General features: G+C 37.6%; 1 protein-coding gene across 2 annotated transcripts in view; it reads left to right on the top strand.

Moving 5' to 3' along the window:
• Positions 1 to 11773, top strand: part of Unr (cold shock domain-containing Unr) — a 36875-nt gene extending 25102 nt beyond the window's left edge. For both annotated transcript variants that reach the window (XM_089646123.1, XM_089646122.1), the window contains exons 16-19: positions 4453 to 4629; positions 4719 to 4890; positions 8767 to 8921; positions 9010 to 11773. In XM_089646123.1, the coding sequence (XP_089502249.1) occupies positions 4453 to 4629; positions 4719 to 4890; positions 8767 to 8921; positions 9010 to 9026 (521 nt within the window). In that variant the 3' untranslated portion in view covers positions 9027 to 11773. The remainder of the gene's footprint in view (positions 1 to 4452; positions 4630 to 4718; positions 4891 to 8766; positions 8922 to 9009) is intronic.
• Positions 11774 to 14961: the final 3188 nt, after the last annotated feature.

Below are 14961 nucleotides of genomic sequence, written 5' to 3'. Positions count from 1 at the left end.
TTTTATTTATTGTACTTTTCACTTTTTTTCCATCTTGCATTGTACAGTATTGTTTTAGGCTCATTTAGATGTTCTTTGTGGTAAAAAAACATGTAAAAGCCTGGCTGGGCATGAAATTAAAAATATATAAATCATTGAAGAAGAATACAATACTAATAAATCTAAACGGAACATGAAATAGAACAAGACACAGAAAAATAAAAAGGTAACGGTATCAATCGAACCCATGATCTACGTTTTACCGGGCCAACGCCTCTAACTTATGATGAATTAAAAAATAACAAAGGATAAAAATATAAATAAAGGACGATGCCTCTAACTCATCTTTACAGTATGCTATTAAAATATTCGGGAATGTTCGCCGAAAACCATCGAATCTAGAACCCCCCTAGCGAACCATTGTAGGTACCGCGCATCTACCTACACGCCAGAATATTCTCGATGCACTGGGCGGCTATAAAATGGGCCGCATCGAGTCAGTCACTAATTAGCAGTTACAAGTGACCAACCTGCCCTACGAACGCCCGCTGCTTAATGAGCGGCCGCTATGGCCGGCCCTCGCCCTCGGCCGCTGGACTCCGCGGGATTACATCAGCACCCTGGCCCCGGATATCATCCCTGGCCTAAGCTCCCCACACGCCTAGACCCAGCGTCACTTTCATCAGTCTGTGCCTTGGCCCTGCGACATCTTCTCTGGCCTGCATCTCCCGCGCATCTGCCGACCAGGTCAACTATACCTTCGGCTATCCTGTTTCACACTGGAGTCCCAGAAGACTCCACGTCATCCCCAGTTCTGAAATTCGAAATTCGTTTATTCGTAATTCGAAATTTATTTTAGTCCGCACACGAAAATTTGTTTGTGTAATTCGAAAAACTTTTTTTAAAAATAATAAATCTGAATCTAAAAGACAGCCATAATGGTAAAACGCCGAAAAGTGTATTTTTACTTGGTTATACATCGCCCTAATTAGTATTATTATTTTGTAAATCGGAATCGATTTACACTAGAATGTCATATTTTTTCCAATTTATTTCGAATATCCGAGTTTGAAGGGCCGAGAAAATTCGTTTTACGCGAAAATATGTCGTAGTTTTATGAATTTACACCAAATATCTGAATTCAAAGAGTCGTCTGAGACGGAATTCGAATGCTAAATTTCAATTTACGCGGAAATACGAAATATTTTTACGAATATCTGAATTTAAAGGGTTGGCCGCGATGGAAATTTCGATTTTCGCATAAATATATCGCATTTTTACGAATTTATTTTATATCTGAATTTCAAAGATCCGGTGCGACGGAAATCGACTCCGAAATTTCAATTTATGCGGAAAAGTATCTTAATTTTTACTAAATTTACTTCAAATAATTGATTACGGCGTTAAAAGATCCGGTGCGAATCGGCCGCAATATTTCGATTCACGCGGAAATTTGACGTATTTTTACGAAATTTACTTAAATATATGAATTTAAAGGATCGGCCGCTGCCGAAATCGACCGCGAAATTTTGGTGTACGCATAAATATAAAGTGTTTTTCGAATATCCAAGTTTAAAGGACTGGCCGCGAAACTTTGATTTACGCGGAAATGTGTGGTATTTTTATGAATTTGCCTAGAATAACTGAATTTGAAGGGCCGATCGCGGCGGAAATCGGCTGCAAAAATTCGATTTAAACGGGAATAATTTGTATTAATACGAATTTACTCCAAAGATACCACCCGAGTTTGAAGGGCCAGCCTAGGAACTTGATTTTCCCTGTTTTTTTTTTTTTTTTCATAAAATTTAGAATTACGTGGGAATTTGTTAATTCGAAATTTTATTTTTGATGTCCGCTGGATTTGGAATTAACGAAGTTCTACTGTATTATCTTCTTCAATGATATATTACATAGATGGGTATAACCAGAAGTAAGGGATGGAATGACCTTTCCGTTCCAACTGTTGCTCAGAGCAACTTATCAAATAATATTCTCATATCTCAGTCCTAAAATATATAATAAAATCCCCTCTCAGCTGAAACTGTATAAATTGTCATACTTCAGTCCAAGAGTGACAAAATGGTTGGTGGATCTAGGCAGGACTGATTCCGAAATGTTACTAAAAAATCTAATATGATAATTATTTATCACGAACGCCTCTATGTATCTTCATTTTAACATACTTGTTTTATCTAGTCTTAAATCCTGTATTCGTCTAGGATAACCTGAAACCTGTAAATTTGACTGTCCTAAAACGGGAATCCTTCCTAGTTGGACAATCAAAAGCATAAAATGTAATCAATATTATAAAAAGAAAAAAATCTTCTAAGTACTTAACCCAATATGAATGTGGTGAGAATTGTTACACCAGCTATGAGACGGGTAAAAGATACCCAAATCTTTGATGCTGAATTTTTTACACCGTAATTGTGTATTTAGTATTTTTTTTTCTTGGGATATTAATAATTGTAAAGTATTAATAAAATACACGTTTAAGATTGAGAAGCGTTTTTTTATTGAAATAACAAAGTGGCTATATTTTCTTTGAAATAGGACATTTTGGTAGTTTAACATTTTTTTGTATAAAATTCTAACAAAATTACATGTTCTTTGGTTTATCAACATAATTATAGTGTCTTCTAATTATAAAAATAATAAAAATAATCTAAAAATGAATTAAAGAATACTATAAATAACTATAACTTTACGAATACTATAAAAATATAACACAGACTACGAGGTTGGGTGTGATATACCCCAGCCACCTTTGCGCGTGTGTATCTTCCGCTGACGCCGGCGCAACACTAATCGACACTGCACCTCACCCCCACTCCCTTACCTACAGCATACTTGTCAACAATAACTTTAAATAATCTGCATTTAAAAACTTGTCAAGTATGACATACCCGACGTCAATCACGCCGGGTGAAAGTTATTCCAATAAAAATGAAATAAATAAATGTAATTTATTTATTTATTTATTTCCGTTAATTCGAACCCCGATAATTCGAAAAAACGCGTAATTCGAAATTTTTGCCAAAAAAATTTCCGCTGAAAAATTTTTTCATACAAATTTTTTTTTAATTCGAAATTCGTTAATTCGTAATTCGAAATTTATTTTTGTCCGCGCACGAAAATTTGTTCGTGTAATTCGAAAAAAATCGATTTTTGCGAAAAAAAATTGATTTTTGCGAAAATAAATCATAATATTTCGTAAATCTGAATCTAAAAGTCAGCCGTGGCGGTAAAACGCCGAAAAATGTATTTTTACGTGGTTATACATCGTCCTAATTAGTATTATTATTTTGTAAATCTGAATCGATTTACACTGGAATGTAGTACTTTTTCAAATTTATTTCGAATATCCGAATTTGAAGGGCCGAGAAAATACGTTTTACGCGGAAATATGTCGTAGTTTTACGAGTTTACACCAAATATCTGAATTTAAAGGGTCGGCCGCGACGAAACTCGACCGCGAAATTTCGATTGACGCGTAAATGTATCGTATATTTACGAATTTATTTCGAATATTTGAATTTAAATGGCCCGCTGCGACGGAAATCGGCCGCGAATCAGGATTTACGCGTAAATATATCGTATTTTTACGAATTTATTTCGAATATCTGAATTTTAAAGGGCCCGCCGCGACGGAAATCGGGCGCGAAATTTCAAATTACGCGGAAATATATCGTATTTTTACTAACTTTACTTCGAATATCCGAGTTAAAAAATACGGCGCGACGGAAATCGGCCGAAAAATTTCGATTCACGCCAAAATATGACACGAATTTACTTCAAATATCTGAACTTAAAAGGCCGGCCGCGACGAAAAACTGCCGATAAAATTCAATTTACGGGAAAATATTTCATATTTTTACGAATTTACATCAAATATCTGAATTTAAAGGGTCGGCCGCGACGGAAATCGGCCGCACATTCTTGATTTACACGGAAATATATCGTATTTTTGCGAATTTATTTCGAATATCTGAATTTAAAGAGCCGGCCGCGACGGAATACGGCCGCGAATTCTCGTTTTACGCGGAAATATATGGTATTTTTACTAATTTAAATTCAGATATTTGAAATAAAGGGCCGGCTGCGACGGAAAATTACCGCGAAATCTCGATTTACGCGGAAATATATCGTATTTCTACGAATATCTCAATTTAAAGGGTAGGCCGCGACCGAAATTGGCAACGAAATCTCGATTTACGCGTAAATATATAGCATTTTTACGAATTTAATGAATAATTGGTTTAAATACGAATTTATAACTAAAATACCACCTGGATTTGAAGAGGCGGCCGAGAAAATCGATTTTCGGCGATTTTTTTTTTTTTTTTTTTTCATAAAATTTCGAATTACGTGGGAATTCGTTAATTCGAAATTTGATTTTTGATGTCCCGTGGATTTCGAATTAACGAGGTTCTACTGTATTACGTATTAATTCAATGCATTATTCTATTTCAGGCGTCATTGAAGCTACCAATGGAAACTCGTATGAATTCATCCTGCTGGGACTCGCTTGCAAACGGGAACTATTCCGTAATGGTGATACAGTTACCTTCCAATTGGATCTGCAGAATCGCGCCACTAACATTGTTCCCGTCCGTAAGAAGAAGCGCGGTACAGTCGAAACAATCAAAGGTAAGAAGAACACTCTCCTTTGGATATGGTGTCATTTTGTCAGTTTTGTGCTTGATCCTAGTTGATTAGTAAATTTGTGGTTTTCCCAGGAACATACGGGTTCATCATAAATCCCGACAGTGAGGACGGAAAGAAGCTGCTGTTTTATACGTCGGAAGTGCGCAGCCCGCCCGGCTGCCTACAGCCCGGGGACCAGGTCGAGTTCACCGTAGTCACCAACCAGAGGAACAAGACCACGGCCTGTAATATCACTAAAGTTGTGTAAGTATTTCTCATGCGTCGCCGTTAGACCGTAGTTAAACTGATTCAAGTCATTTTATAACTGCCACTAGGCACGGTTCCTGCTTTAGTGCTGCACATTCAAGATAACATTAGTTGTATAGCACAGAAATAAGTACAGAATACATGTAGAATACTTACGCTCCACTCACAAACGTGTTGTGCGTATGTCACATGACATTTTATAACTGCCACTAGGCACGGTTCCTGCTTTAGTGCTGCACATTCAAGATAACATTAGTTGTATAGCACAGAAATAAGTACAGAATACATGTAGAATACTTACGCTCCACTCACAAACGTGTTGTGCGTATGTCACATGACATTTTATAACTGCCACTAGGCACGGTTCCTGCTTTAGTGCTGCACATTCAAGATAACATTAGTTGTATAGCACAGAAATAAGTACAGAATACATGTAGAATACTTACGCTCCACTCACAAACGTGTTGTGCGTATGTCACATGACATTTTATAACTGCCACTAGGCACGGTTCCTGCTTTAGTGCTGCACATTCAAGATAACATTAGTTGTATAGCACAGAAATAAGTACAGAATACATGTAGAATACTTACGCTCCACTCACAAACGTGTTGTGCGTATGTCACATGACATTTTATAACTGCCACTAGGCACGGTTCCTGCTTTAGTGCTGCACATTCAAGATAACATTAGTTGTATAGCACAGAAATAAGTACAGAATACATGTAGAATACTTACGCTCCACTCACAAACGTGTTGTGCGTATGTCACATGACATTTTATAACTGCCACTAGGCACGGTTCCTGCTTTAGTGCTGCACATTCAAGATAACATTAGTTGTATAGCACAGAAATAAGTACAGAATACATGTAGAATACTTACGCTCCACTCACAAACGTGTTGTGCGTATGTCACATGACATTTTATAACTGCCACTAGGCACGGTTCCTGCTTTAGTGCTGCACATTCAAGATAACATTAGTTGTATAGCACAGAAATAAGTACAGAATACATGTAGAATACTTACGCTCCACTCACAAACGTGTTGTGCGTATGTCACATGACATTTTATAACTGCCACTAGGCACGGTTCCTGCTTTAGTGCTGCACATTCAAGATAACATTAGTTGTATAGCACAGAAATAAGTACAGAATACATGTAGAATACTTACGCTCCACTCACAAACGTGTTGTGCGTATGTCACATGACATTTTATAACTGCCACTAGGCACGGTTCCTGCTTTAGTGCTGCACATTCAAGATAACATTAGTTGTATAGCACAGAAATAAGTACAGAATACATGTAGAATACTTACGCTCCACTCACAAACGTGTTGTGCGTATGTCACATGACATTTTATAACTGCCACTAGGCACGGTTCCTGCTTTAGTGCTGCACATTCAAGATAACATTAGTTGTATAGCACAGAAATAAGTACAGAATACATGTAGAATACTTACGCTCCACTCACAAACGTGTTGTGCGTATGTCACATGACATTTTATAACTGCCACTAGGCACGGTTCCTGCTTTAGTGCTGCACATTCAAGATAACATTAGTTGTATAGCACAGAAATAAGTACAGAATACATGTAGAATACTTACGCTCCACTCACAAACGTGTTGTGCGTATGTCACATGACATTTTATAACTGCCACTAGGCACGGTTCCTGCTTTAGTGCTGCACATTCAAGATAACATTAGTTGTATAGCACAGAAATAAGTACAGAATACATGTAGAATACTTACGCTCCACTCACAAACGTGTTGTGCGTATGTCACATGACATTTTATAACTGCCACTAGGCACGGTTCCTGCTTTAGTGCTGCACATTCAAGATAACATTAGTTGTATAGCACAGAAATAAGTACAGAATACATGTAGAATACTTACGCTCCACTCACAAACGTGTTGTGCGTATGTCACATGACATTTTATAACTGCCACTAGGCACGGTTCCTGCTTTAGTGCTGCACATTCAAGATAACATTAGTTGTATAGCACAGAAATAAGTACAGAATACATGTAGAATACTTACGCTCCACTCACAAACGTGTTGTGCGTATGTCACATGACATTTTATAACTGCCACTAGGCACAGTTCCTGCTTTAGTGCTGCACATTCAAGATAACATTAGTTGTATAGCACAGAAATAAGTACAGAATACATGTAGAATACTTACGCTCCACTCACAAACGTGTTGTGCGTATGTCACATGACATTTTATAACTGCCACTAGGCACGGTTCCTGCTTTAGTGCTGCACATTCAAGATAACATTAGTTGTATAGCACAGAAATAAGTACAGAATACATGTAGAATACTTACGCTCCACTCACAAACGTGTTGTGCGTATGTCACATGACATTTTATAACTGCCACTAGGCACGGTTCCTGCTTTAGTGCTGCACATTCAAGATAACATTAGTTGTATAGCACAGAAATAAGTACAGAATACATGTAGAATACTTACGCTCCACTCACAAACGTGTTGTGCGTATGTCACATGACATTTTATAACTGCCACTAGGCACGGTTCCTGCTTTAGTGCTGCACATTCAAGATAACATTAGTTGTATAGCACAGAAATAAGTACAGAATACATGTAGAATACTTACGCTCCACTCACAAACGTGTTGTGCGTATGTCACATGACATTTTATAACTGCCACTAGGCACAGTTCCTGCTTTAGTGCTGCACATTCAAGATAACATTAGTTGTATAGCACAGAAATAAGTACAGAATACATGTAGAATACTTACGCTCCACTCACAAACGTGTTGTGCGTATGTCACATGACATTTTATAACTGCCACTAGGCACGGTTCCTGCTTTAGTGCTGCACATTCAAGATAACATTAGTTGTATAGCACAGAAATAAGTACAGAATACATGTAGAATACTTACGCTCCACTCACAAACGTGTTGTGCGTATGTCACATGACATTTTATAACTGCCACTAGGCACGGTTCCTGCTTTAGTGCTGCACATTCAAGATAACATTAGTTGTATAGCACAGAAATAAGTACAGAATACATGTAGAATACTTACGCTCCACTCACAAACGTGTTGTGCGTATGTCACATGACATTTTATAACTGCCACTAGGCACGGTTCCTGCTTTAGTGCTGCACATTCAAGATAACATTAGTTGTATAGCACAGAAATAAGTACAGAATACATGTAGAATACTTACGCTCCACTCACAAACGTGGGCACTCTCTCGTGTGCTGTGAAGTACTGTGAAATGAGGGAGACAGACTACTATGATAACGGCAATTCGTTTGTTAAAGCAATTACAATGTTAGATGTCATAGCGCCACAAAGCCAGAAGGTTCAAACTTAACAGTAAAAACACTGCGCCCGGTTTCCGCGAGTTTTGTTCCGTAAAAAACTTGTTAATGGGATGTAATCAAACCCTGGTAATTGAATTGTTTTTTGAAAAATAATGACCCACCAAAACCATTGTTGAATAAAATACAAGTTTTGGCAAAAACTATGAACAGAGTATTTAAAAAATAACTTTATTCCACAGAATCATGGCTTTGTTGATGTGATCGTTAGTTACCTTTTTCAGAGTCGATGTGTCTCATTTTACTGAAGAAATAGGAGTCACAGATCCAGCTCCCGTTATCATTTAATTTACCTGTATGACATGTTGCCTTTTTTAGTGATACTATAAGTCGGTATTTATTTCAGTGCTAAAATTCTGGGACTAACTACCATATATTATGTACTCCTCATTGCCCAGAATTGTTCAGAATATTAACAGCTGAAAAAGGGTTGGATCACCCGTTTTTTCTCTGTTCTAGTTCTTAGTTAATTTACGAGATTATGTCATAAATTGTGTGTAATTATGTTGTTACAGTGAGAGCAGCCCACCCGCCCGGCCCGAGAGACTGATCAGCCGCCTGCGCACCGCCTCACTGGAGGAACAGGCCGGCCCGCGCCTCGTGGTGGTGCGCAAGCCGCGCGGCCCCGACGGCACCCGCGGCTTCAGACCCCGGGTGCCCATCAACCCAGGTACGTTTTATATTATATCAACTTTTGACACTGACCGTTTAACCTCCCATTTCTCTATGACAATTAGTAATCTTTTCGTTTGTTTCAGAAAACCCTTTCCAGTAAAAGATCAACCAAGCGGACTCAAAATATGTAACCATTATCCATTAGTGTTCACTTATAATCATGCGAACATACTTTCATATTTATATTATCTGGCAATTTTATCAATGAAATTCTGTCAAATTATATTTATTTAAAATGAACATATTATAATAGTGGTGGGCGGAAGGGACCGACCCTTGCGTATCTACTCGACCAGTGACGTGGCATAAATTGTCATGACTTGTGATCTTTAGTTAATAAGACTTGACTGCGAGTGTTCAGTGATTCGATTCATTACCGGGTTTACTTGCTTTCTTACCCAGATCTTAAAGTTGATTTTGGTTTCTGTGGAGAGCGACTTCTTTGACTACAAAATTAAAGTCACCTACAATTATTGTTTTTGATATTTCTAAGTATATTCTTGTTTGTTTAGTTTTTGTGCCAAATGTCTAGATTTAATTCAGTATAATTTGTTGTTTAGCCACACGAAAACTTAATAATGTTCCTCTAGTGATTGCTTTATGATATTTACGCCGTAGGGTGGACCCATTGGTTTTGTGGCACCCTTTGTTTCGAATGTTACCTATAATAATTGTATGATTGCATACTTTTGAATTTTGTGCCCCTTTTCTGTTATATATGTAAATGTATTTGACTATTTATTGATTATAGATATATTTATAAAAAATCAAAATGTGTTACAAAGCACTGTGGAAAAGAATTTTTAAAATTTGCATGTTATTTCATCACAAATCAAATAGAAGTAATTACATATATAATACTTATGTCACGTCACTGACTGATCTAAAATAAATCATCACGATAATTACATTAAAAGAATTTACATTAGAAGAACATGTTTGTTTTACAATGTTATGTTTACTTAAAGCTTGTGGTCTCTAATTTTATCAATAGACATTAATTCCTCTTAATGCTATTGCAGATGTATGAGATGAGATGTGAAGAGATGTATATGAAGAGAAAAGAAACGGGGGCAACAGTAACAGTAAATGAGGAATACAGCCCCAGCCCAGCTTTAGGATTGATTCCATAATATAATATGTGTTAGATAACAATAAATGTGATTTAGAATGGAAGTAAAGGTTCATATCTATATTGCGTATGTGATGCGTTACGAGCGATTAGGAGCGAGGGACATGGAGCGGCTAGGCCTTTAATTATGTATTTATTTGTTGTGCAAAGCACCTTATGGTAACTGTATGGCTTCTTTATGTAAACATTTGGTTCATGTGTTGTTTGTCACTATTCTGGCATCCCCTCTACTTCGCGTTCACTTGGATAATAAATTGCCCATAACAAATAATATGTCAGTAGAAAGTCAAGTATTATAATCAAAAGGTTAATTCGTAATACATAATATAATATCTCTTACCAAAATAATCACTCAGTATTTACCTAAATGTTGTTTCATATATTATGTGTATTACATGTACTACAAGGTTTAATCAAATGAAATATTAAAAGTTAAATACGTATTACCGAATTGATGTGCTATATCTATAATATTGAGCTATTTCATTCTGATTTGTAACGGACCACATTGAGGTTCGCTATTGACTACTTCAGTTTTTTTTTCATGTATTTTGAAAAAAAGGGGAATTTACCAAAAAAGAACAGGTAAAATAGTGTCGTCACTATGCTTGAGAGGAAATTAAGTTTATTATAGATATTGTGAAAAGAAAGACTGCTAAAAGAAATCTCTGAAACCTTTGTCCAAAAGTAATGATAGACTCGAGGAACATAATTTTAACGGAATAGTTTTGTCATCACTTTAGTTATAATGTATTTCCAAAGCATTTATTTGTTGAATCACAGTCACAGAAAACATATCAATAATTTTATAATTCCCAAATTCAGCGAGAAAGAATTAGAAAGCATCAAGTGGGTTGGTTGCATCGGCTGGCTGTAAGATCATGTTTAGGTTATGTTCCGGTGAGTCGTGGACGTGTAGGAGTAAAAATTCTTCAATAGATTTTTTGTTTCCTTGTTCTAAAACTCTATTATTTTGTTAAATTGCTCATTGCTTGTGGGAATCTAAAGAACTAATGTAGACTTCTTCAAGTTTTCTATATTGCATTCTCATATATTATATTGTAACCAAAGGTAAAAAAATTCTTTCTACTTTAAGAATCTTTATGTCTATATATGGCAAAAATATTCATAGACTTGTAACTGGTACCTAATTGAAAACGATAAACAAATTGTTATTTGTGAACATTATAAACAATCTTGAAGCCATATTATATATTGGAATAAAAATTGCCATTAAAATATATCATATTTTTATTTTCAAGCAATTACGAGTTACATAACAATGGTCTGCTTTTATACTTTAGAATAGACCATAGATGTATAAATTATGTAGACCGGGCGTCTCGTTCTTGCAACACAGAAGTAGAGATGGATCTGAGATGGACTGTCTTTGCAGTTCTAGTTACTGGAGACTCTTACACAGATTAAATGTAACGTATTCTTTGTAAATTTACTTTTGGAATCTGTTCAGGGAGGTTTATTGGTCCGATTGGGATACTAGGTACAATCTTACCCTCCCTATTTCTCTGCCTCAAGAATGAGATTCAAGACTCCCGGTCTATAACATGTATACATCTATGGTCACATCACGGGTGCTAACTTAGCTGACAGCTCATCGATGGACGGTGGCTCATTTGCGATAACTTGGATGCTAGTGACTGGTACGTGAAATGAGATTTGAGACGCCCGGTTTACAATATGTATACATCTATGGTCACATCACGGGTGCTAACTTAGCTGACAGCTCATCGATGGACGGTGGCTCATTTGCGATAACTTGGATGCTAGTGACTGGTACGTGAAATGAGATTCGAGACGCCCGGTTTACAATATGTATACATCTATGGTCACATCACGGGTGCTAACTTAGCTGACAGCTCATCGATGGACGGTGGCTCATTTGCGATAACTTGGATGCTAGTGACTGGTACTTGAAATGACACATAATAGTTAATAATATATATATATATATATATATATATATATATATATCCCCTCTCGTACTATGTTGATCTCGCGCGACGGTACGCCAGGTATATGTTGATCCGTTTGCATTTGTTGATCCACCCCGGATATGTTGATCCACTACCCAAGCTGGCATACATATGTAAATCCCTACAGATCAACTTGTGTCATCGAGATTTTGCTGTAAGCCACGCCCATTTTTCGGTCGCATATACATTTTACACGATTTATTTTGTTGATCTATATATTTCTGACAAACTTGACCGCTTGCATGTGTTGTAACTTGTAACCGCCAATTTCGCGCGCGTTGTGGTACTTTTTAGATTCCGTTAGAACATCCATATTCTATGAAAATGACTCTGTACTTAAAGAGGATAGACTGCCTCACGCGTATTTATATTGAAATGGAACTTTCAAAAACGTCAAATCCATGCTTAAAAAATCTTTTGAACTTGATTAAACAAAAATGTAACTTTAATGCATCATTTACTACGTTTCGTGACTTAGCAGGGGTGCCCGGGTTCATGGGGTGAGATTTGTCTAAGTCATTTTATAAGAGAAATTTTGAACATTGATTGAATAAAATTTTATTTTAATGTATCTTTTACCATCTCTCCCGACGTAAGTTTCTTGTAATGATTAAGTTGAAACAAAGCGTAATATCCATAATATGTGCCTATTAAAATTGCGGTGATTAGATTGGTGAGAATTAAATTTTTCAAATTTTAAATTGAAATTGCTGAAAAATTTATTCCAATTTGTTTTTTACTAAACATGGCTAAAGTCATTTCAAGCACCGATTCCAACCAACGATGTTTTAGTATATGTTCGTCAATCAACAGGAGCCATAATGTCTGTACATCAGAGCCCTCGAGAATTATTACAATTATGTGTACCGCCGCCCCGGGAGCCATTTATTAGATAACCAATACACCTACCATTAGTCACCGCCAACGATTTAGCGAGATAGTTGTTTATTTTTTGTATTTTTTTACATCGTCTCCACACAGGAGGCCCTAAGGAAAATCGTAACCCTCAAGGCCTATGTCATCTTTGTGAATGCTGTGTTGGGGGTATTTTGAAAGAAAGGAAGGTCAGTGAGTTCTGGGAAGGAAATAGGTATGGATGGGTGGGTAGTATTCTGGGGGTCAGTGTGTTCGAGTGATAAACATAAGATTCCAACTCTCCTACTGCGTTGCAAGGCGATGCGTTGAAAGAGGATTAATCGATCCGGCCCACCACGCATTTGGTAGGCAAGCGCATCCGCCGCCAAGAACCGAACAAACCTCACCCCATAAACCCGGGCACTCCTGCTAAGTCACCAAACATATCAAACTACTTGAGGTGGCTCTCGACTAGCAATCCGAAGGTCGCGGGTTCAAATAAATTTTATTAAAATTAATTTGCACTATTTTACAATTAGTGTTTGGTTATATCTGAATAGCCAGGTACTCTCCCACCTTCCTCCTCGTCATCTCCTTTGAGGTCTCCTTTGAGGATGCCATAGTCTCACTGGCTCCAGACGGAAGTTTTTGTAAGTCTCCATATTCAAATTCGGCGGTATGATTTTTTTATGTGACACCTCTCACTAGAGCGCCCCTGTCTTTACACGTTAAATACATAGAAACTATGTCGCCAACCGGTTGGGCAGCGTTATGAGGCGGGTTAAGGTAGGGGCTGTTGGAATGAATTTATTAATGCTGGTCTTAAAGAGGCGCGAATTATATGGACGAGGAAAAACAGATGCTGATAGCTCGTTTCACATGCGAGCCGACTTACGGTAAAACGAGTCGGAGAAACGACCCGTTCATACATAGATAACATCAACTTTACTGTGAACCTGTGTTCCGCTCGTGTCCGTCGAGTATCACGCACGTGCACGGTGCACCGGGGATCAATGCTGCTAGCTTCTTTTAACAGGCTCTTATAAAATACCTGTAGAATAGACACAGCATACGCACATTTCGTCATACATGATTTTACTGCACATATGCCTCAGGGATTTCATTTCTACAGTATTCTGTCTACTTTCAGCCTTCTTCTGCCAATTCCATGCCTCATTTCCATATATTAGGGTAGGTACCAGCACTACATTGTGGACTGCTAGCTTCGCTTCTTTGGACAGTTTTTAGTTAGCTCCAACCGCGTCCAATCATCCATTAATTACCCATTATAACCAAGAACCCGGCCTCCCCTACTAAGTCACGAAGCGTAATCAGGAGAGATGGTAAAAGATACAGGTTCAAAATTTCCTACATAACATTATTCCTTTTGCCGCCATTTTGGATTTTTATGGTCGAAAGGTATCCCTCAACTAGTTTCTTTCGATCCGGCCCGCCACGCAGTAGATGGGAAAACGCATCCGCCGCTAGGACTTAGACAAACCTCACCCTATGAACCCGTGTACAGATTGGTTCATTTAGTAAAACCATATATAGGGACACAGATCAACTTTGTCTAATAACTTCTTACCTGGATTTTTTTTATTTTTTTTATAGTGAATACCTCACAAGAGTCCCAACTGCTCCCGTCTGGAGCCAGTGAGACTATGGCATCCCCAATTGGGGGATGTTGTGAGGCTGAAGGTAAGTGGGGAAGGGAAAGAGGAAGGTGGGGAAGTACCTGGCTATTCAGATCTAGTCACTAAACACGGCTAAAGCCATTTGGAGCAACGTTTCAATTCTGAATGGTGGTCTTACACCAGGGCGATACTGGTAGTATCTTCCACTCTGGAACGTGCCGCAAATATACTATATATTATTTTAATTAATTAATTGTGAAATAACACATATTAATCAAATAAAATTTATTTGCGCACGCCGGGTTCGAACCCGCGTCCTTCGGAATGGCAGTCCAATGCGTTACCACTGGACTATGCCGGCCGGATCAACATACTACGGGAATAGATCAATATATATGAGATCAACAAAATCTTTTG

Source organism: Hesperophylax consimilis, chromosome 23, assembly GCF_061612785.1.
Source record: "Hesperophylax consimilis isolate HC1 chromosome 23, BYU_Hcon_1.0, whole genome shotgun sequence".
Lineage (NCBI taxonomy): Eukaryota > Metazoa > Arthropoda > Insecta > Trichoptera > Limnephilidae > Hesperophylax > Hesperophylax consimilis.
Note: the sequence above shows the minus strand (reverse complement) of the source record. Positions and strands in the feature narration are given on the sequence as shown.